At 35.1% G+C, this 21,027-nt stretch overlaps 1 protein-coding gene across 11 annotated transcripts; it reads right to left on the bottom strand.

Annotated features, from left to right (window-relative positions):
- Positions 1-4,041: 4,041 nt before the first annotated feature.
- Positions 4,042-20,839, bottom strand: LOC122576301 (sex-lethal homolog). 11 transcript variants are annotated; one of them, XM_043746404.1, is made up of 7 exons: positions 18,027-18,414; positions 17,465-17,962; positions 16,625-16,931; positions 16,374-16,549; positions 16,173-16,286; positions 15,217-15,377; positions 4,779-8,646 (listed from the first exon to the last, which is right to left on the bottom strand). In XM_043746404.1, exons 3-7 carry the CDS (start codon positions 16,820-16,822, stop codon positions 8,390-8,392), a joined length of 906 nt encoding a protein of 301 aa, XP_043602339.1. In that variant the 5' UTR covers positions 16,823-16,931; positions 17,465-17,962; positions 18,027-18,414; the 3' UTR covers positions 4,779-8,389. The 11 variants fall into 11 exon arrangements, 9 of the variants coding, with proteins under 9 accessions (XP_043602335.1, XP_043602339.1, XP_043602337.1 ...); XR_006319693.1 differs by lacking the exons at positions 17,465-17,962; positions 18,027-18,414 and adding exons at positions 9,354-9,718; positions 20,642-20,839 and having other exon boundaries at positions 8,510-8,646; XR_006319694.1 differs by lacking the exons at positions 17,465-17,962; positions 18,027-18,414 and adding exons at positions 9,631-9,718; positions 20,642-20,839 and having other exon boundaries at positions 8,511-8,646.
- Positions 20,840-21,027: the final 188 nt, after the last annotated feature.

Below are 21,027 nucleotides of genomic sequence, written 5' to 3'. Positions count from 1 at the left end.
GTATGGTCAACAAATCCTTGGGCAGGAACAGCTGTTCTCATAAACATTCCATCTCCCACTTCCTCCTCCTCCATTTGAAGCAACCCCATGAAATAGCTCTAGAATAATAGTCACAAGTTCACATCCCTTTCTACATCTCGTTTCAGAAAAAGACTTCTGTTCAGTATGAATTTATGATGGTCCTTGGCTTCTAGAAATTATGTTATATCCTTAAAGAAGAAAGAGAAATAAGTATATGAAGAATATAACGAATAAGAAGAATATAAAAAATACTATGACTGCGATAAAGGTGTTATATAAATGAATAGCTGGTGAAATTCTTTCCGACGACCATGAACACGATTTCTTTTCTATGGCTTTTGAAACGAATAGCCTTTTCATTGAAATTTCGAGGATTATTGAATTAATTCGACGACCGGGCAACTACGGTTTTCCATGCGACATTATTCTTCGTGAACAGGAAATGCAAATTTTCCTCTGACCCGGCTCTGCTCCCTCACCTCAGGACGCTGCCCCCTGACCCTTTCCCAATCCCCGTTGCTTTCTCTCTTCCACATGCTTCTGTTTATCTTACTTTTCCGCCGCGCATTTACGCTTTTTTCTCCCCTTTTAGGTAGGTTCTGAACAACTACAAAAAGTTGATACATTTTCAATGGAAATGTGTCCTCTGATCAGACATAAACTTATATCTAAATGTTTTTCCTATTCTATTTCCTTTAAAATTTTATTTTCAAATTCACTGTGTTAAAAATTAAATATAGTAGATCTATATCAATATATATAATTTTGTATTTTTATAAATGTACATGAAGAAACGGAATCTAAATAGAGATTTATTTTACCTATTAAATATTATAATAAATATCCCTAACTAAATCATTTAACTATTACAAATGAAGCCTTTAATAGCGTTAAAAATGAAATATAATGGATTGTTAACTACCAAAATCGCTAATTATTATGAATAGATTCTAGTTCACGATAAATCCCTTTGATACTTGACTAATTATTTACGAACAGTATTTTCAATGCTTCTAGAAATAGAACATACATATTTCCTACCTAAGAGCAACCAGTTTTACTTGCGAGGAGTGTGAAGACAATATTGATAAACCGATTAAGGGAGTTGCAGGTCTGAAAGTCGCATTGGCACTAAAATTAATGCGGTCAAAATTCACATCGCGATCCACTTAGCAATTACATTTGCCGGCCAACAGAGAAGAAGCCACGCATCCCGCGTCCAAATGTCCCCTCTTCACTCGGTGAACCGCACCACGTGTTTCTTTCTCTCGGGTTCCTCCCTTCTCCGCAGCTGTTCTGCAAATCAAGTTCACTGTTCAGTCGCCCTCGGGACATCGTGCTGGATGGCTATAGTACATTGTGTTTTCATCAATTTCGCACGTTTTCTCACTCAACAAAACTGGTTCAAACCGTTTCAGACCGTGTAGTGTTGAAGCAGTCTCTATTTACGTTCAGTTTTATGTTTCAGTTTCTGTCCTCTTAATCATTTAATTATTGTTTATGTAAAGGAGAAGAGGTTATTAGTTATTAGTTCGGTTTAATAATTCTTATAGAACGAAATTGAAGAAAACGTATCCGTTAATATCGTAGTGTCCGAAAGCTGCTATTGTAACCTTCCTGTGATCCCGTGGATATCGCGCTGGGCGGAAACGAATATCTTTTTGTGGGCCACGCGTGTTTGGTATGCTGATCTATCGGGTGTTCCATGAAGCACGGATATGGGCCGCTGTGCTATCTCCTGGATCAACTGATTTTCATCTCTATCACCTCCAGTTACATCTCAATATATGTAATTCAACTTCCTTTATTTAATTCAACTTCCTTAATTGTATCTGATATTTAGATCGCATAGTTCATTACAATTTAACAGATTTTAAGTATTGTCAATTTTTAAAAGAATCATAGATAATCTATTGATAATCTAAGCTATTATATGTAGTAAAAGCTACAGATTCAAACTTGCAATTTAGGATTTCAAAGGTAATATTAAATTTCTCTTCAGTTTCACAATACTTAGAATTGAATGGTAATCTAACAGCGGCGATTAAAATAGAAATTCAAAGGCTTTCAATGAAGTTATTGTTCGATATGGTTCCGGATGTCACAGCTGTCTCACATACAGTAATTATAACGTGAATGCAAATGGACTTTCCAGACAGGTCAAGGCTTGGCTCAACTGGCTACGTTACTTCTAATATTCTTTTTTGGCTCCTTTTAATTTCGAATCAATTACGTATGATTTGAATTAACTTGACACAGTTCATGGTACTTACAAACGGTCGTTCAAAATAAAAATTAAATATTAGAAGTACATAATATGTACGTACATTCTCAGTTGCGCTGAAAAGTGATCTCAAGCGTATAGCACGGTGCATCGACGCTAGCTTGTTGATTCACTCGAGAAAAATCAACTACATACAGCGTAACGTGTATGAGTCATCCTGGGTCACAACAATAATACTACTCGGAAAGATTCTCGTTCCGCTCTGCCAGGGAATCTTCAAAGCGTTTCCGACTGAGAATTCAGTTGTTAGACCAGGTTCCGTATTCTGGTTTCATTTTCTTCAAATAATTTTTTTCATTTTTACGATCTCTATTGTAAACTTCCAAGTGTATTGCGATGCAAATTCTTCATCAAATCGTATTTCTAATTACCACGATTTAATATACAGATTTAATAATTAATAATAAAAAGAAAATAAGATAATTTGGAAGTTGTATTTTTAAAAGAACAAACTTCACTTTTAAATTAAATGATAGATTAAATAATTCTTGGATTACTTCTTTTAATTTCATTAATTCGATCAAAACGTAGTTTTTCCATGTATTGTGATTCAATTATTTGTGAACTCGAGGCAGCTGAGGTTGTTATCGGTCTACTAGAAAAACATTCCAGGTGGTCCTGTCAAAGCGGGTCGACTGAATGCATTTCAAAGGCCTCACGTGGCCCTCATGATTGCGCAATCGTTCGCTCTGTGAGCACAGAAGTCGATGATGCTGAAGACTACAGACTACGTTGTTTAGCTACCGAGAAAGAAAAGACTTCTTTGTTGCTAATCTCTCCCCTCGTTTCTCTCCCCTTTTCAGTTGCTATTAAAATTATTTTCATACCATGAAAAATATTCTTCCCATTTTTTATATTTCTTATTGACGACTCAAACATGCTTTCTGATATCTAAATCTTTTTTATTGGTAATGCTAAATCAAATTGTTTCATCTCAAAAAATTACAGTGTTGCACTACTTAGCAGGGAAGATTATCGAAGAAATTATAATCTAATTGAATCTTTGCTTCAGTAAAATTAAGTCTAATATTAAGTTTCAAAATTTTCTTAGAGCTTTTCTTTAAAGATAGATAATGGAAGAAAAAATACAGCAACACGTGGAACACTCATCCTCACCATGCGTGAAGCAGATGTTCATGTTTCACTTGATGCCAGCCGGCGGCAGCGTTTCGAGCTGGGGAGTGCCGCCGGCTTTCAGCGGGTGTTGTCCAGGGAAAAAGAGGCAAGCAGAAAAACGAGGGGAGGGAAAACACCCGTTCAGGTCAAGGGATGAAGGTAATCATGGCTAACAAACTAGAAAAATTCTCTGTAATCGTGTCAAGAGACCACTGACTCTGAGTTGACCCTTAAATGTTGCACGTGTCAAAGGACGCTTACCATGCTAGGGCTTATTCTTCAAATCACTTTGATCAACATTTTATATCGATCCTAGACGAACGATGTTCATCTAGTTGACGTTTTCATATAGGAAAAAAAGTTGTCGAGGAGGTCCTCTTCAATTTAGATTGACCTAGCTCTTGATTAGTAGGGTTGCGAAGAAGATCCAGAACGGATTGGATAATTTGTTTCTTAGGAGGCCTGCAGGTTCAGGTTGCTTCAGGTTATTAACCCAGGTTCCTTAATGGTTTCTGTAATGTGTTTTCAGTGAATTAAATATCTGGATATTAATTGGTACTAATTATGGTACTAGGATTATTGAAAAAAGTTGAAAAAACAATTGATTTATATTGCAGATATTGTTTTAAGAGTGTTCATTTAATATTTATTTTGAAATATTTAGATTCAGGTTTAAATTAGAGAATGTTATCTATAATTTATGCCATTTTATAGGCTTAACATACATATCAAACTTCCAAATATAATTTCATCCAATATCTGATGACAGGAGACTCGTAGGAAAAATTGCAGAAAATTGTACATTTTATTTATTTCAGCCTGGAATTTATGAAGAAGGAAATATCCATGTCTTTTGTTGTGCTTAGCTATAAATCTACCAAAGGTGATATCTTGTGCAGCTATCCGCCCCTTCCTGTTTCCTCTTTGCAAGTAGCTGGGCTAATCTCTAAACCGCAGCATCCTGTGGGTGTACAAGTTGAACAGTTATAAAGTTCCTGCTTGAATCACAAGAACACTCAGTCAAAAGACAATCTCCCTAGAATGTACATCATGGACCAAGCTGATTTTTGTTTCTGATCCTTCTTCCAAAATCTCAGTGTTACTGTATATGATGTGACAAAAATCAATTCTACATAGCATGTAAAAGTGTTTAAGTCTGAATCTTGAATTTGAACAGTGACAATTGGACATTGAATGGGGAATAATTTGCATTTACTTACAGTATTGTCACAAGGAGTGTTCTGGAATTGTGGAAATGATCCTAAACTGGCTACGTTGCGGCTCGTCATCGGGCACTTTGCTGCTTTACAAACGCAAGCTGCCTTTTGAAGGGCAACACCGTACTCAGTGAATCGCATCAGTGAACATTTTTTTTCTCTTCATTCACGTCGTTAACAATTACTGAACTTTTTTTTCATTGTTCTTTGTACACGGGTGTAGAAATAAAAAAAAAAAGAAAAACGAGAAAAAAAGTGGTAAGTCGTGGCTTTAGTGCGACCACAATAAATAATCATGCATTCTGAACAATCTGCTAACGGTTTTTTTTTCTCGTCCTCTATCAACAAACACACAACCAGCAGAGCTCTCCATATTTCTTTTTTCACAGACATTTTATTTCGTCTTAAATAATTAGTTCTTATATAACTACGAATTAAAGAGAGAGAGAGAGAAAAAGACTGAGAGAGAAAGAGAGTATGTGATCGTATGAATGTTGTTAACAAAATGACATTAGCGATCATCGTGTTACGGAAATTCTAATGACTCCGTCGGTAAAGTAGAACAATTTCCTATGTAACGTGATAGCAATTTTTTTCTTTTTTTAAAAAGAGATTACATGTTCGTCATCGAATAATATAAAGTGCAATGTCTGTTATGCCCGCGGTGAATGCAGTTGCAACTATAAACGAATTAGCTCCGTTTCTTCGCTGCGATTAATTTAAAAGAAAAAAAAAAGAATAAAACAAAGAGGAAGAAGAAGAAATGAAAAATAAGAACGTAGAAGAAAAAAAAAAGATTTAGCGATTATTTTGCGATGATAATAATAAGGCAATTTCAATTTTTAAAATTGTTCGCGTAAAATTTGTCACCTATAAAAAGTCAGTCTCATTTTTGTCTACGACGTGCCGTGATAATGACGTATTTTCAATTACAAGTTATGTACAATTTGCGGCGATACTGTGGACAACGGTGGTGCTTTGCATTTTCTTTCTTCGTGTCTTTTTTTTTTTTTTGGAACTTTTTAAGTATACGAATGACGATCTACGGATCATATTCTTAATCATACAAAAATAAGCTAAGCTGTTTTTCAATATTTTGCCGGAGTTCTAGGAGGAAAATGAAACTAAAAGACTTCGTTCAACAAAGTTATTTCGCAACCACCGTGGTCCAATGCCATTCGGAGCACAGGAAACACAGTTTCCTTATACGCTGACTCCGATAAAAACTCTTTTTCTTAACGTTAAACTTTCGATAAAGTTTCAAGAGTTAGAACCATTAAAAAGGAAATGTACAACAACACGTAGAACTCTTAGCTTCTGCCCTCAACGTGCCTCCCGTTTCCTCCCCATTTAAAAGTATTAAAACGTTCAACTATCAAGGAAAAAGGAGGCTTCTGGTTTAACCAGTCTCTTGCTGGCTTTCATAGCACTCGAGCGATCGTGAAGCTGATCAAAGCTAAGAGAAACACTGTTTCACGAGTATCGTATATCCTTATTCGATTTGAACTACAATAAGAGGCACTCTGCTGGCCAAAAATACAAGAATTATCTGACTTGTTAACAAACTTGCAAAGATTCAGTTTAATGGCAGGTACTTGATTAAGATTACAGCAAAATAATCAACAGGTACTTGATCATCTATGTTTGCTAGCTTAACACTTAGCCAATCGAATAGGGTGATCTCTCCACTTTAAAGTACATCGCTGCATAACCGAACGGGGAGATCTTCCATTTTGACCTTAACAACGCGTTTTCTTTTTTCTTTTTGTTATGACCAGTTATTGTTTACCTGGAATTGTTCCGAATTAATTGCGCCACTTTTTCTGCTTTTATAAAGTACAGTATATAATAAGATACACCAATTTAGTGGTGTTAAAATTAATTAAAAAGTTACACTATCAGTTATGACTAGATAAAGTTATAATCGAATGATACCACACTATAAAAAAATATTAAGATATATTATGAATTTTTAATTTCACGTTCAAATCGTGTTATTTATCTTTAGTTGTCTTTAATGTTTTTAATTTTACCTATACTTTTTTATACTTTCAATATATACTCTTAATTTGATGTTTTATATAAATAATATGTGAAATCGTTAAACAAAATCATTACCGCGAGATATAATTGACCACTTAAATAATTTTTAGACTTCTTTGTTTTTCAAGTAGTGAATAATAGTCCGCGTCACTTGGAAAAATGCACGGTAGACAGTGTATAGGTTGACTTGTCCATTACGGTGAGAAACATATAGCTCGCTGTGGCGCGTGCGATTGATTAAGTGTTAAGCAAGGTAAGAATTCATTAATAGACTACGAATATTTATGCCAATTTTTATGAAATGGATTCTACACAGTAATTTGTTTTGCTCAAATATCATTTGAATACTACTCTTGACATTTTATATATTTTTGCCTATTATGTATATCTTTACACTTATAAATTTTCCATAAATGCATGAATATTCGCAGTCTATTCATTAAAATATATGTTTACAGGACTCGGGTACAAGATGTAAGATTAGGTAGAACTTAATTGAAACAATCATTGCAAGACTATCTGCAATTGAAACAGTTGATATGAACAGTTTCAAAGTATCGAGTACCAGTTCAGTTTGCTGTCCGTTATTGAAAACATCTTGGATTTTAGCCTGCAGTATACCTCACAACAATCTCCTTAAATGTTAGTCAGGATAAAAGGGTTGTTCGCATCGCGTTCGTGTTTCGATTGCAAGAAAGATAGAATCTCACGAGAATTCGTCTATCAACGATCTCAGAGGCGCGATAACAGAGCTAATTTAGCACAGCGTAACTTTGTTAGCGTTCTTTTTCCTGTTTGTTCTTTCTTTCATCTTTTTACCTTTCCCTTTGTACCTTAACGCAATAAAACATTCGAGGATCATTCTTTTATCGGCGGTAATGAACGCCATTAATTTAAACGCACAATGGAACGAAGATATTAAAGCTAGATACGGAAAAAAGGGACAAGATATTAACGATAAAAAGCGACGTAGTAATAGCGATGGGTCCAGCATCATACTCTCCTCCTATCGTCATCAAACGTTCTTTCTGATATATACCGTTCCGAAATGTTCGCGCTATTCCTTCTAGCGACTCTTGAATACCTCGAAACAAAATAATTAGCAGAAATTGATGGCGAAACAATGCAACAATTACGATCTTTAACCTCGTTAAACACTCATGATTATATTACGTTACTTATTTACGTTATTTGGAGGGCTTCGAATGGACACACAGTTTCGAAGCGTTCAAGACAACATCTTCGGCGATATGCAAGACCTCGAGAGACGTTCTTTTAACAAAGTCTAACGACTGAACACCCATCGCCGGATGTACAATACTAGGTGTTCTGAGCTTTGGTACAGGCACGTAGAAACATTAAATACTATGCGTAATAATTTACACATCCTTGATCAGTCAGTCCTCAAGCATCTCGAGCTGAACGTCATTGGAGACACACGAGGGAAGTCGTAGTACAAGGACGCTAGGCTGCTCAACTTGTACCCTGTGTGTCTTTTTGTCTCTATACTGTTTAATCGGAGCAGCCTTTTATCGATCCTGGTTGCGTCTTCATGGTGTCTCCTTGATTTCACGATCGCTCGAGGGTAACGTATGCTTATTCGGCAGAGTTACGAACGACAACGGTCGTCGCTGCTTGGTCTCCGGTCGGACGAAGAAAGGTACATAGCCGGTGCTGTCTTGCGAGCCAGGTCGTCGACGACGCTAGGTCACCAGAAGTGGGACTGCACGTAGCCGCCCCCCATGCCGATAGGATTGAAGCGATGTGGGTGTATCTTCTCCATCCTCATGGCGCCAGGGCCGCCACTTCCACCGAGGAAGCTGCTGTGTGGCCCGCCACGCGGCCCGAAACCACCTCCCGCTCTTCCTAACATTCCTGGCCCACCTCCACTGATACCCATGCCCATTCCTGGCGGTCCACCAATTCCTCTGCCCCTTCCTCCACCTCCCAGGCCGCCTCCAGCACCTGAAAACATTTTACTAATCAGTATCATCAATAATTTTCTTAGAAATGAAAATTCTTCTTTTAATTTCCAGGTTAAGAATGGAATAGTTCTAAAGGAAACCGGCGAGAATATACATAAACAGGTAGATGGTGTATAGAATAAAGTGGACAGATGCTGATTGTTCGTTTCTAATCATTTTAATCAAATTTAACGAGCGACTACAGAATCACGTAGACCCGTGTAGCAACAAGGAATAAGAAAGGTATGAGATACTTATGCGGGGGGCGTGTCTGAAAAAATCTCGAGCAAACTTGTCATGTTTTGTCCTGATGATGACTATGATTCCCGTTCGTTCATTCTTTTTCAAGCAATTCAAGCATCCTCTCTGTTGAGTGGGGTAATAATGATGATTAGACTGCGGATTTTTATGAACATAACTAAAGAAATGGTACCTAAATAGAAATTTGTTTCAAATGTGTACTAAATATTATAATGAATACTGTACTGCTTAATTAGCGTTTAAATACGAATATTCTATATATTAAACCTACTATATGAAAATAAAACATTGCATGATTGCAATTGACCAGTATAGTTAACCAGTATGATTTTATTTCTTACAATTCTTTATCTTTTTCTAAAGCTTTTTATCCCAGTTTTATAAAACTTCAGTAGTAACAACTTTCATTCTTTTAAACTTAATTGTCAGTAAAACTGTGTTACTTACGAGGTAACCCAATACTTTTGCATATTATATGCATGGTGTGCATGTTTGAATCTTCAAATCTTCCATAAGTGAATAAAAATCCGCAGTCTAATGATGATATATCGGAACCAACTATATTGGATAAGTGGGATATCATCAGCACAAAAGCCATAAGTATGTTGTTAGGCCAGTTTCTCGATACGACTCGACGTACGTATTTCGTGCGTTGAACACACGTTTTCTTAAATGGAAATGTTCGTACAACAATTGTCGTTTAATCTACCCATATACCACGTACATAGTTGTAGTTCTCTACTATATCAATGTAACGTGTCCTGTGTGTGTATCATGTATGCGTGTGTCTCTTTACAGGTGCGCAGAGTGAACTGGAAATCGAAAAGATACGCTTAATTAGGTTATGTTACAAATATCTTCTCCGCTTAAAACAATAAACTACAAGAGAAAAATTGTGCTTGGTAATTACGATCAGTTCTAAGTAGTTGGGAGGGGGGGCGTTATTTTGCAGATGATAGCGCCACTTCCGGTTCACTCTGCATCTTGCAAATATGTCGATCATTTTAAACGCTAGAATCGAATCTAATTTTCGGTAAAGTGAGATCAATTAATTACAGTAAAACGTTGATCGCATAACCGTGTTTTTTCGATTTTCTCTCCTTTTTTTTTAATATTTCGGTAGAAGAAAAAGAAAAATACGATGATGAATATATTATTGGGAATGTCGCAGGCATTTTCAACCGAGACATAATTCTCTGTCCCCTCCAATTTCATCGCTCTCAAGTTACTCTGTAAAAATCTTTCTAGATAAATGATAAATTCTTACGACATTTTTTCCCAATTTTTACTTCAAATTCCACATATTACAATGTTTCTAGAGGAATATTATCACGTGTTCTGAATAAATTTTTGAAGTTTTTAATATAGGAATTGGATGATGAATTTTTCTGGTGATTTTTCGACTCAAGAAGAAGAGAATGAGAGAGAAGAGAAAAAGCAAGAGAGCGAGGAAAAGAGAAGTAAGTTTTTATCCGTTGTATATCCCGGATACTCCACTTCTTTCTTTTTTTTTTATTCATTCTCTCGTTAGTTATTTCCTTATTCCATATCACAGCCATCGTTAGCACTACTAGACTTCGGGATTATAACCATTTTCGCACAATCTTCGATCCGTTAGACCTTACAATTTACTACTTAACATGTTAAGTTAAAAATTAGAATTTCGATTTATTTACACTGAACACTCGCGTCGTTCTTTCATCTATAAACGTAATCATTTTTATTGCTCTCATTCAATATTATTGCAACAATGGGAACAATCGTTTCTACTTTTCAAATTTTATTATTATTACCAGAGTTCCTAGGGAATTTTTAGATCTTTCTGAAATAATCTCCATTTTGATTTTTATTTGTCTCAAATCTTTTTCTTTCGGTTTCTTCTTCTTTCTTTTTTTCTTTTTTTGGAAAGAACAACGTGAGATCATTTCATAACATGAATATATTCTAAAGGAATATTTGAAAATCTTACTCATTAACCCGACTAACTTAAGTACTAATTAAATTCTCGGTGTTAAATTATCCCAACTTCCCATTTTTTTTACCATTCCTATTTTTTCAGCCCTATCGCAGCGACCGATCCGTCTGTCTTTTACTTGTTCTTTAATTCGAATTTCGCAGCGATAGGAATTTTACAACAGACGTAATTGTGTGCAAAGGGCTCAAATACCGGCGCATTCGCAATATTAAATTCCTAAAGAGTTTCTATTTTCTAAATCCCAAATTTTTCGTCAATCGGGAATGCATAATCCTATATATGAAGTCTGTCCTTCTTTTGATTATTATTTTCATTTTTCGACCTTTTTCCAGATATTTATTAACTCATTTTAAATTAATTAAATTCATTCTCACTAGTCAAATTATATCTTATGTTTATTAGGTACATTACATCTGAATAATAGTAATTGAAAAAATTGATTGAAAAATGTCTTATTAATCTGCAGGAACTGAACTCTACTTACTGAGAAGCCAACCATTCTAATCATTTCTTTACGGACTATTCAATACTAATCATCTTTATTTATGTTAATTATCCATATTATTATTACAATTTCAATTTTGTATAACATATATAATTTTATATAAATAAATTTGAATCTTGTGTAAATAAAGAAACAATTTATTCAAGCGAAAGAAGATCATGCACTCCCGTTCTTGATCATGCACTTGAACGTGTTATTAATATAGGAGCAAGATGAATCGTACCTCCTACCAAGGGAGACCTATTATTTTATAACGTCAATACGGACCATATATCGAAAGCGTCCACGTCATAATTATACTTCGAACAGTCGCGAAAAGTCGACTAAAAAAAGGAACGATTGTCAGGGTCGTAGGAGATACGTGTGTTTCTCATATATTTTAGCTAATTCGAAATTCACCATTTTTTCTCGACCGATTCATATATATATATATAATATATATTTATATTTATGTATTTAGCATTAAAAGGACGAAAGTTAGTAACAGCGAAGATCGTTTAACTTTATAACATGGAAAAATGGCGATCAATTCGAAAGGACGATTGCCATTTTTCCTTTCGTTCAATATTGTTGCTTCAGCAACGACATATCACCAAATACAATGCTTCTTCTCAAGCCTATTCGCTTGTCTACTGTTCGAATTATCTTTAGAAAGACAATTTTCATCGGCAAATTTCATCCATTAGTTTTACAAGACGAGGTATAATTTATCTAATGAGAATAGATAGTCGGGATTCGTCTTACAGGATGAATGAATATACATACTTTACTATCTATACAGTCCACTGAGAAATATCAGTGAACACGATGAACAAAGTATCGATTAACGGACAGTCGTAAAAATTGTGCAACCTTTGCAAGGAAGGACTCGTCTAGCTATTCAGAGCTGTTAAACTGGGCACTACTTAATAGTTCTATCTAAGTAAAACCCAGAAACGTCCTCTTTTTTCTTGTTTAACACATTGACCATCAAAATATTGGACACTATTATCCATTGTTAACACAGTAATTAACTTTCTGAGCAGTTATCTTTGATACAATGTAAGATTAATTAATGAGTGTCTTCTATATTTTGTGTCAAAGTGTTAAATCAAACTCTGCTAGCAGTAAAACTGTATCGTAAAGCTCCTCTTTATTAGAGGAGAGTCTTCGAACCACAGACTTGTTGCCTGATAGATTACAAAGTACTCGTTTACATTCGTTGAGCAAATTGTGTGGTTGTTTATTGAATTACAAACAGTTGTGCTTTGTGTTAAGATCAGGCTTAAGCCTGAGGAACTTTACATCTTGTTATTATAATACAAAAGCAAAGTCGAACAAAGCTAGGATTCACATAGAAAAAGAGAATTAATCCTAAAATATTGAATCAGAAAGCAACAGTTTGTTCCTCCTGTCTAAGAATCTGTTTTCTGCAGTTACAATTAACGGTAGTAACAATTGTGCTTGGTATTAAGCGCACTTAATCATGCCAATCTCATTACACCAATAGGAATTCATAGTATCATAACTGCAAGGGTAACAACGAGTACCAAACAAGAAATTGCGTTCTTCTTTTAATAAAGGTAATGCGCATAACGCTGGTATTTATTCCTGGTTGGGTACAGACGTTCTCCTTTGTGGATTGGCGAGCATAGAAATGAAAATGATTCATGTTAAAGAGTTATACGAAACACTTGAAGACAAATGCAGTTGGACAAATAGTTTCATTAAAATAGGTGGACAATGCAACACTTGTAAGCCTAAAAATTCTTTATGTCCGTTTAATTTGCGTATTATCCACCTAGTAAATTAGACTTAGACCTTTAAATATGATGGAATGTCAGATATGAAGAGGAAACTATTTATCTAAATACATCTGTCCACTACTGTATATGATAATCGCTTGAAAGAGGACACAGCCATGCACTGAGCAAGTTTTCTGTCAAAGCCACACGTTTCTGCAAATGCAATCTGTCCAGAACTAACCATAGATTAGCAACGACGCTCATTAAATAATAATTACTCGCAGGCATACAACAACTTATATGTCAGGAGAGCTGCGTGCTTTATACATTGCTCCAAATTCTTTTGTACAGGGAACATAATATTCTTTTGATGAATTAATTTATGTAGTTCTCTTATATTATTTCAAAAATATTCTTATTTTGAGCAGTGTATAAGCAAATCGCAAAACATCGTGTTACGAAGAATCCTACTCAGAACGTACATATTTCCTTTGAACATACATATTTCCTTGTGTTTTAAAAAAACCCTAAGCCCTAATTAATTATAATTAGAAAGACATAAAAAGAAAAAAAAACAAGTATTTCGCACGCACGTTCATCATTGAAGGATCATAAGAGGAAGCAACAAATATCTTCTTAAACAGAAAATGTATTTCCAAAGTCTTAAATAAGTAACAAAACATATATGTATATGTAATACGAAACGGTATGTCTTACCAAAAGAAAGTACAAAAAACAGCTTAAAGACGTACATAATTATACAATAATTTGCTGACACAAAAATGTATAGAACTAGGATGATGCTCCACAGCATGGTTTGAACAAATTTGAGAAACGATGAGGCAAAATCAACATAGTAACAGCAGCATCGGCAACTAGAAAAACAGAGTTACAATTTCGTTGACCAGGCAATGTCCAAAAAAAACAAACTTCTAAAAAACCAGCCTTGTGTGCAGAATACAACTTAGCGAGTGTTTCTCTTTTTTCTTTCAATAATCACAAGCTGCCACTGATTCTAGCAGGATACGACATATTTCGGTCTTTTTTTTTCTTTTCATTTCTTGCTTTTTGTCCACTAAAGATCATCACACACAAAAACATTTCTATCACAGCGACACTACATGTTTGCATTCTTGTCTGTTTCATTAATACTGTCTTTTGGGTCCGTCTGCAAGGAGATTTTTCATTCTTTCATCAACTGAACACCACTGTCAGAAGAGATCTTCTATGTTTCTTACTTTTTTTTTCTTTTTCTTTCTTTTCTTATTTTTCAATTTCACGTGAAACAATTTCATGCGCACAAAGTCAAAAAAAACTTGTAACAAAAACAGAAAGAACACAGAGAAACAAAACAGGCGCGACAAGAAACGTGTCTCCACACATTCGCAGAGAATCTGCTGCATTATTCGTTGCGCGCATTAGAACGCAAACAGCATTTTCAATCTTCGCTGTACATTGATTTAGATGCAGCCATATCTGGCAAACAATTCAAATGTTAGACATGATCTCACATTTACACGCCGTCAATGATGCGAACGCTCTTTCGAAGAAAAATTTCAAATTGGAAGAGATCATTCGCATCCTGGACAACGTGTTTCAGATAAACATAGAAATTTTGTACACCTTGCAACTACGTTACAAAATTTGTTACAATGACCATTACCCTCTGTTCTCGCAATTACGCGCGTATCATCGCAAGAAAAAGAAAAGAAACGGAGAAAACTAACACGACAATTTGAAAAAATCAAGAACTAAGGAAATAGAGAGAGAAAACGATAGAGACAGGAATAAATAGAGATGTGTTCTATGGAAAAATGATCTTTCAAAATCTTAGTGCTTCTACGGTTCAACAATATGCCGATAACAAAACAATGGTTTACTGCGATTTTAGTAAGATTCATAGAAAGCCAAAATGCAGATCTGACCTGTCAGTAAAAATCAAATATCATAATTATTCACAAATTGAGATTTATAATACATAATGTTCTTTATGAAATTTGTATTTTTACAATCTGTTCTTCAAGGAAGTAATTTCTACTGTCAGGTTGAGAACGAAAGAAACTCGGGCAAGACTAATTGTCTATCAAGAAAATCGGAACTACTTACCTCGACTCTGGTTGTAACCAGCCTGCCATCCAGCGTAGTATGCCGCTTTCTGTTTTCCGTGTTCCTCCGCGATTTTTACGCTAAGTGGCTCTGATCCACCTTCTGGTATCGTACCGTGTAGTCGTGCGATTGCTTCTTGTGCTTCTTCCCGCTTGTCGAATCTATAGGGGCACAGTAACCAGAAACAAAAATTAAAAATCAACCAAAAAGGTTTACTTGGCAATGGACGCGAGTAACCCCTGCCAGATCTATGTAATAACGTATGAGGTTGAGATTGAAAGAACTATCTAGAGCGTGCTATATAGAACACGAGTTAACGAGTCCTTAAATCTGCCAAAATTAAGAAATTTGTCAAACTAGTTTCGATTCTATTTCCAGATGCTTGACACACTTCCCAGACTATTTTCCTACAACAAACCAGAAATCTAGTTGCATGCACAATTCACGATGGCTAACTAGGTCAGTGGTCGGTAAATCGAAATTATGCAAGTGAAACAAACGGCAGAGGAACGGTACAAAAATAATTTGGCACCAAAGATCTCGGAAAATAAATACAGGTATCCAACACGCGCGGATACGAATTGCATAATGACTAGGCAGTTTTTGTCTACTATGTATCAACAGCTGTATCTGTCAATTAATAATTGCTCCAATTTTCTAAGCACGTGGTGTATAGAATGAAAACAATAAAAATGTAATTGATCAACCAAATACATAGAGAATACATTTCTATGAATACTTCCATCATAGTTTGTTAGCAACTTAGGATGTTATGTTACTAATTATGACAAGAATGGCAATGCGCCAAGGATTATGAGCTTATATTTTTCATTAGCATGACAATTTGCCTTTTAATGCTAAATGGAATTGTCTCTTTGTAATACATTTTCGCAAGACTACTTGATAATACTAGATGATTTTGAGAATGGGATGCTACAAGAGTGAAAGAAACATACCTCACAAATGCTACACCCCTTGGTAATCCAGTGAGCTTATCTTTTAAAATGTTCTTTTGCACGATATTTCCGTATTTGCTAAATATATCATCGATCTGACTTTCAGTTATATTTCTGAAACAAACATGATGTAATATCATTACTATACGTTCCAATTTTTATCTACTAATAGATAAATTTATATTAAATATCATAATATACCTTGGCAAATTTGTTACATAAAGATTAGTTTCTTTGATCTCCTCACCAGATGGCCGTGCAAAAGACACTTTTAGCCTTTTATTCTGGACTTGGAGTCCATTTAAAGTACTTATAGCAGTGGCTGCATCTTCTGCTTTCGCGTAATTAACAAAGCCAAAACCATAACTATATCCTGTCTATAAAATAAAATGATAAATGTAGATTCTTGTAAAAATATATAAACTGATTATAGTTTCATATAATGAACCTACTTTATAATCTTTCATAACGCGACAAGATTCCACAGGTCCGATAGTTACAAACAAACTATAAAGATCTTTCTCTGTCATACTCTGTGGAAGATAATTGATGATCAAATTCGTTCTTGGTTCTTCATTGCCTTTGGTTTGTTGTTGTTGTTGCTGCTGCTGCTGTTGTGGCTGGGATTGTTGTTCTCGTTGATCTGTCATTTTGGTAAATTCTTGTTCTATTTTCTGACTCTCCGTTTGATTCTGTGGTTCTTGTTGATCTGTTGTTGCTGGCTGTGAGTTCTGCGGCTCTGACTGCTGCGTACTCCACCTGATACGTCCCAGCATAATCGTTGATGGGGTCAGCAAATACAAAAAATATAAACAAAATCATTACTACGTTTTCCCCGTGCAATGCCATGATCGTTGCTCTGTCTGCGCTTTTGAATGCTCTCATTTTCTTTAAGCAATTGAAAATAAATAGAAAATAAATCTGCATATATACATATATGTATATGATGCCAGACCTGTGTGTCAGAAACAAACAAACAAAGGCAAGTAAGGACAAAACGGAACCAGCAAGAGTAGCCATGAATGAAACCAACATAAATCAAACCAATAACGTAGCATGTCAATTGTGAAACTAAACAGAAAGATATCACTTAGCTAACAAACAGCTACCAAAGTAACATATAATAGTTCAATTTCCAGATATAATGCAAATACTAGTGTACTCCTATATAAAATGCTTATGTATCATAACCTTTTTACATGAAAATGTAACAGAGCTGATAAATGTGTATATGAATGGACAAACTGACTAAAAAATTAGCTCCATTTTAATACGATTTTAACAATGAGTACCCGTGAAGGTGTCCTAGAACGAGGGTATCTATTTTTCAATGTAGCAATGTTTCTCTACTCATAAGCACGTTCATCGAATTGTGAAAAAAAAGGGGGAGGAGAGCACGCTTCGTTGACGAGAACTTCCGCGTATTCGATCGCTTGTGTCTGGTTTTGTTTATTATTTACGCGCTCGTGCTCGATTTTTATTAGCGACTTGAGAACACGTTTCTTCATTTCGTTGTCATTCATTAGCGACTCGGTGATGAATTCTCTCGAGGTAATGTAACGGCTGAGTCAACGCTAGAAAGAGATGGAGAAAGAAAAATAATGGAGGGAAAAAAAGAGAAGGAAATCAGAATTAGGAGTTGAGTGAGAGAAAGTAACCCTTTGGCCTTATTTTGAAGAAGCCCGGGGAAAAGGCCCGGCAGATTCGTGAATCGACCAAGCTGTCAGAATATGGAGGGAGTGAGAGGAAAAGAGGGCACCAGAGCAGGCGACGGAGAAGGACAGACGGACCTGAAGATATAAACCTTAGTTTAATGAGTGGTTATATGGGAGTGTGGAAATAAGATATACATACCGAAGCGAGAAGAAGATGTGAAGAAAGAAACTGACGTGTATAGTGGGAGAAGATCAGCGAAAAGGAGCAGTGCACGCACTCTCACTCGTGTCACGCGCGTATATGCAACTCTCTGGCTTAATGCACGCCAACAATTATGTAAGCGAATCGTTGCACCATCACGAATAATGCACACACTTGATTATCATATGTCGATGGTCTTTAGTGTGGTTCAGTTGATGTCACAGAGAAGGACTCGATACATAGAGAAATGGAGTAGTTAGCGAGCGAAGAATCGCGGAGGAACGTAACACGATGCGAACGACACGGCGTACGCAAACGTACTGAGCCCCAGCCCTGACCTGCCTCGCGCGGCACCCTCTCGCGGCACGCTACCCCACTACGTTATTCTCACTCCGAACAAACTTACAGAGTGTTTCAATTCGTTGGTACATTTCAAATCTGTACCTAATATTATTAATAAGACTTTTCTAGCACAGTAATTTGCCGACTAATATTATTTATATATTATATAATTACATTCAATATAGTAATTATAATTATATTATAATACACTATGTACACGTTATAATTATTAGTACCAGAATGGAAATACCTCTCTGTTAGTACTAATAATATTAGTAAATTTAAAAATTAGAAGTTGTAGTTAGAAGTAAAAAATATTATTATATAAATATTCAATAATATTATATATGCTTGATTAACAACTTTTTTACGGTGATTATATATTTACATTGTAGGGGTCTGTTTTGTACGATTGAATTAATATTACGAACGAAATTTTGCAAGTACATACATAGTATGAGATATGGTGCAAGAGCTCAATTAACTAATAATATTAGTAAGGTCACAAGTTAGAAGTTCTAGTTAAAAATACAAAACATAATTTACATAAATATCAAATATATGTTATGTTTGATCAAGAATCTTTTCACAAAAAATTGTAAGGTTTTCTCTGTACAGGGCCGTTTTGCACATATGATCTAATGTTATTATCGAAATTTTACAAGTATGTATGTATATGTATTACTAGGTACATATATTAACTCCCCAACAAATGAAACGCCCAGTACAATGGGGATGCGCATGGAGCGGGACATCCCGCCTAAATTTCTGGCGCATGTTTACACGAATCCAGGGCCTATGCCAATTTCTCTCATTATTTTATTCTTTCGACGTCGATTTTTAAATAGAATAAATCTATGACTACTAGTTTTCAAAATTATTCTGTTCTTAATGTTCATTATAATCATTTAATACAGAAAATTGTTAAAAAGAATTATAGCCACGATTTTATAAATAAAATTACCACTTCTACGCGAACGACAGAAAATTTAATTCTTTGAACACTATTATTATATATTGTGGATGTGTAACTAAATTTGCAAACACATTTTTGTTAAACATACCTTGGCAATGCCTCCCAATAAGGAACTGCGAACATCACAAATTTAACGCGCGACTTTACTATGTAGCTTGAGTTTCACGTGATATTGAAAAAGCTTGTACAATCCTATCGCAGCAAGATTTTACGAAACCAGAACCGACATACTTTGTTCTTGTTTGGGTCGCACAACCGTCATTTTTCTTTTACACCCTATTTTGTTTCAGGAAACGAGGTTACTCTTTTAATCCGTGGATTTATCTGCATTATACTTGTCCTATTTATACGTATATTACATATAAGAAAAGGGAAAAAGGCGATAACACTGCTCAAAATAAGTACATAACGTATCTAATAACTAAATTGCAAATTTTTATGCAAATACGTATTTTAGAGAAAGTAATTTAAAAAGCTAGAACCTTGGTAGAAAATTGTTTTATCTATCAAGTATAAGAGAAGATATAGAAAACAGTTTACTTTGGATATTCTATATAGATATTTTCCATATTACGTAGGAAAATTCTCTGCATTTTCATATCTTAAAATTTTGCATAAATGCATAAAAATCTTCGGTCAAATTATTAGTAGCTGTTTATGCATTTAGAGGAAATTTAAGGGTGCAAATGTCTGGAGAATCCATACACTCTGCAAAATTATGTAAAATATCTAAAGTAGGGTAATTATTATAATATTTATTGTTAGTAGATAAAACAACTTTCTATTTAAATTATGTTTTCTTAGTTATGTTCATAAAAATATAATAGTGCGTAAAAGTCCACAGTCTATTAATAATAATTTTAGATATCGATAATTCGTTATATACGTAGGTATTCTAAAAATTCTAAAAATCCAGTCTCTCTTAAGTTCTCAAGCCACTGCATTGCGCTATTATACACTACCACCACGAGCCTACTTCCGGGAAACTTAACACGATCGTTCCTTCGGTTTATCTAAAATTCGATATTTCATCCAAATTATCATACACCAAACAAAAGTAGAAATAGCAATACAATAAATATCATCTAAGCTTTCAAAAGATATAAAAATATAATGTTAAGATATGTAAACAACAGTTTTATGTATTAAAAATACAACGACCACAATTTCTAACCTCGATATAGATTCCACGACTAATAAAACGCAATAGATTGTTAGCAAGCAATTTTTTCGATCTTTTTGTCAACGTAAAATGTTTTCAACTAAGAAAATCAAGTTTAAATAGGAAACTTACCCCGCTTGGGGATTCATACTGCCTTGCATACGTTCGTTTTGTTCGTGTGTGGCCATCCCGAGTGTACGCGAAACATAACACTAAGTGTTAGAGTATCTTCTGTCGTAGCGGGCGATTTTTCATTTTCGCGTATCGGTCGTGTCGCATTCACGATGCTTTTCGGATGCACTGGCGCATTTTATAGAAATTTCCTTTTTTCACGACTGCGCTACCAACATGCACGTGCGCACTAACTATAATGAAATATACCGTGGTTCCCGCTCCGAGATTGCTTCGAATTTTTTAATCAGCTTCGAAGATACGATTCTAACACTCCATGGAAAATTTTTTCTGCAAATTCGTTGCACAGATGATTTCGCTCGCTAGTGAGTTGAAATCGTTCAGGT

This window comes from Bombus pyrosoma, linkage group LG16, assembly GCF_014825855.1.
Source record: "Bombus pyrosoma isolate SC7728 linkage group LG16, ASM1482585v1, whole genome shotgun sequence".
Classification (NCBI taxonomy): domain Eukaryota; kingdom Metazoa; phylum Arthropoda; class Insecta; order Hymenoptera; family Apidae; genus Bombus; species Bombus pyrosoma.
Note: the sequence above shows the minus strand (reverse complement) of the source record. Positions and strands in the feature narration are given on the sequence as shown.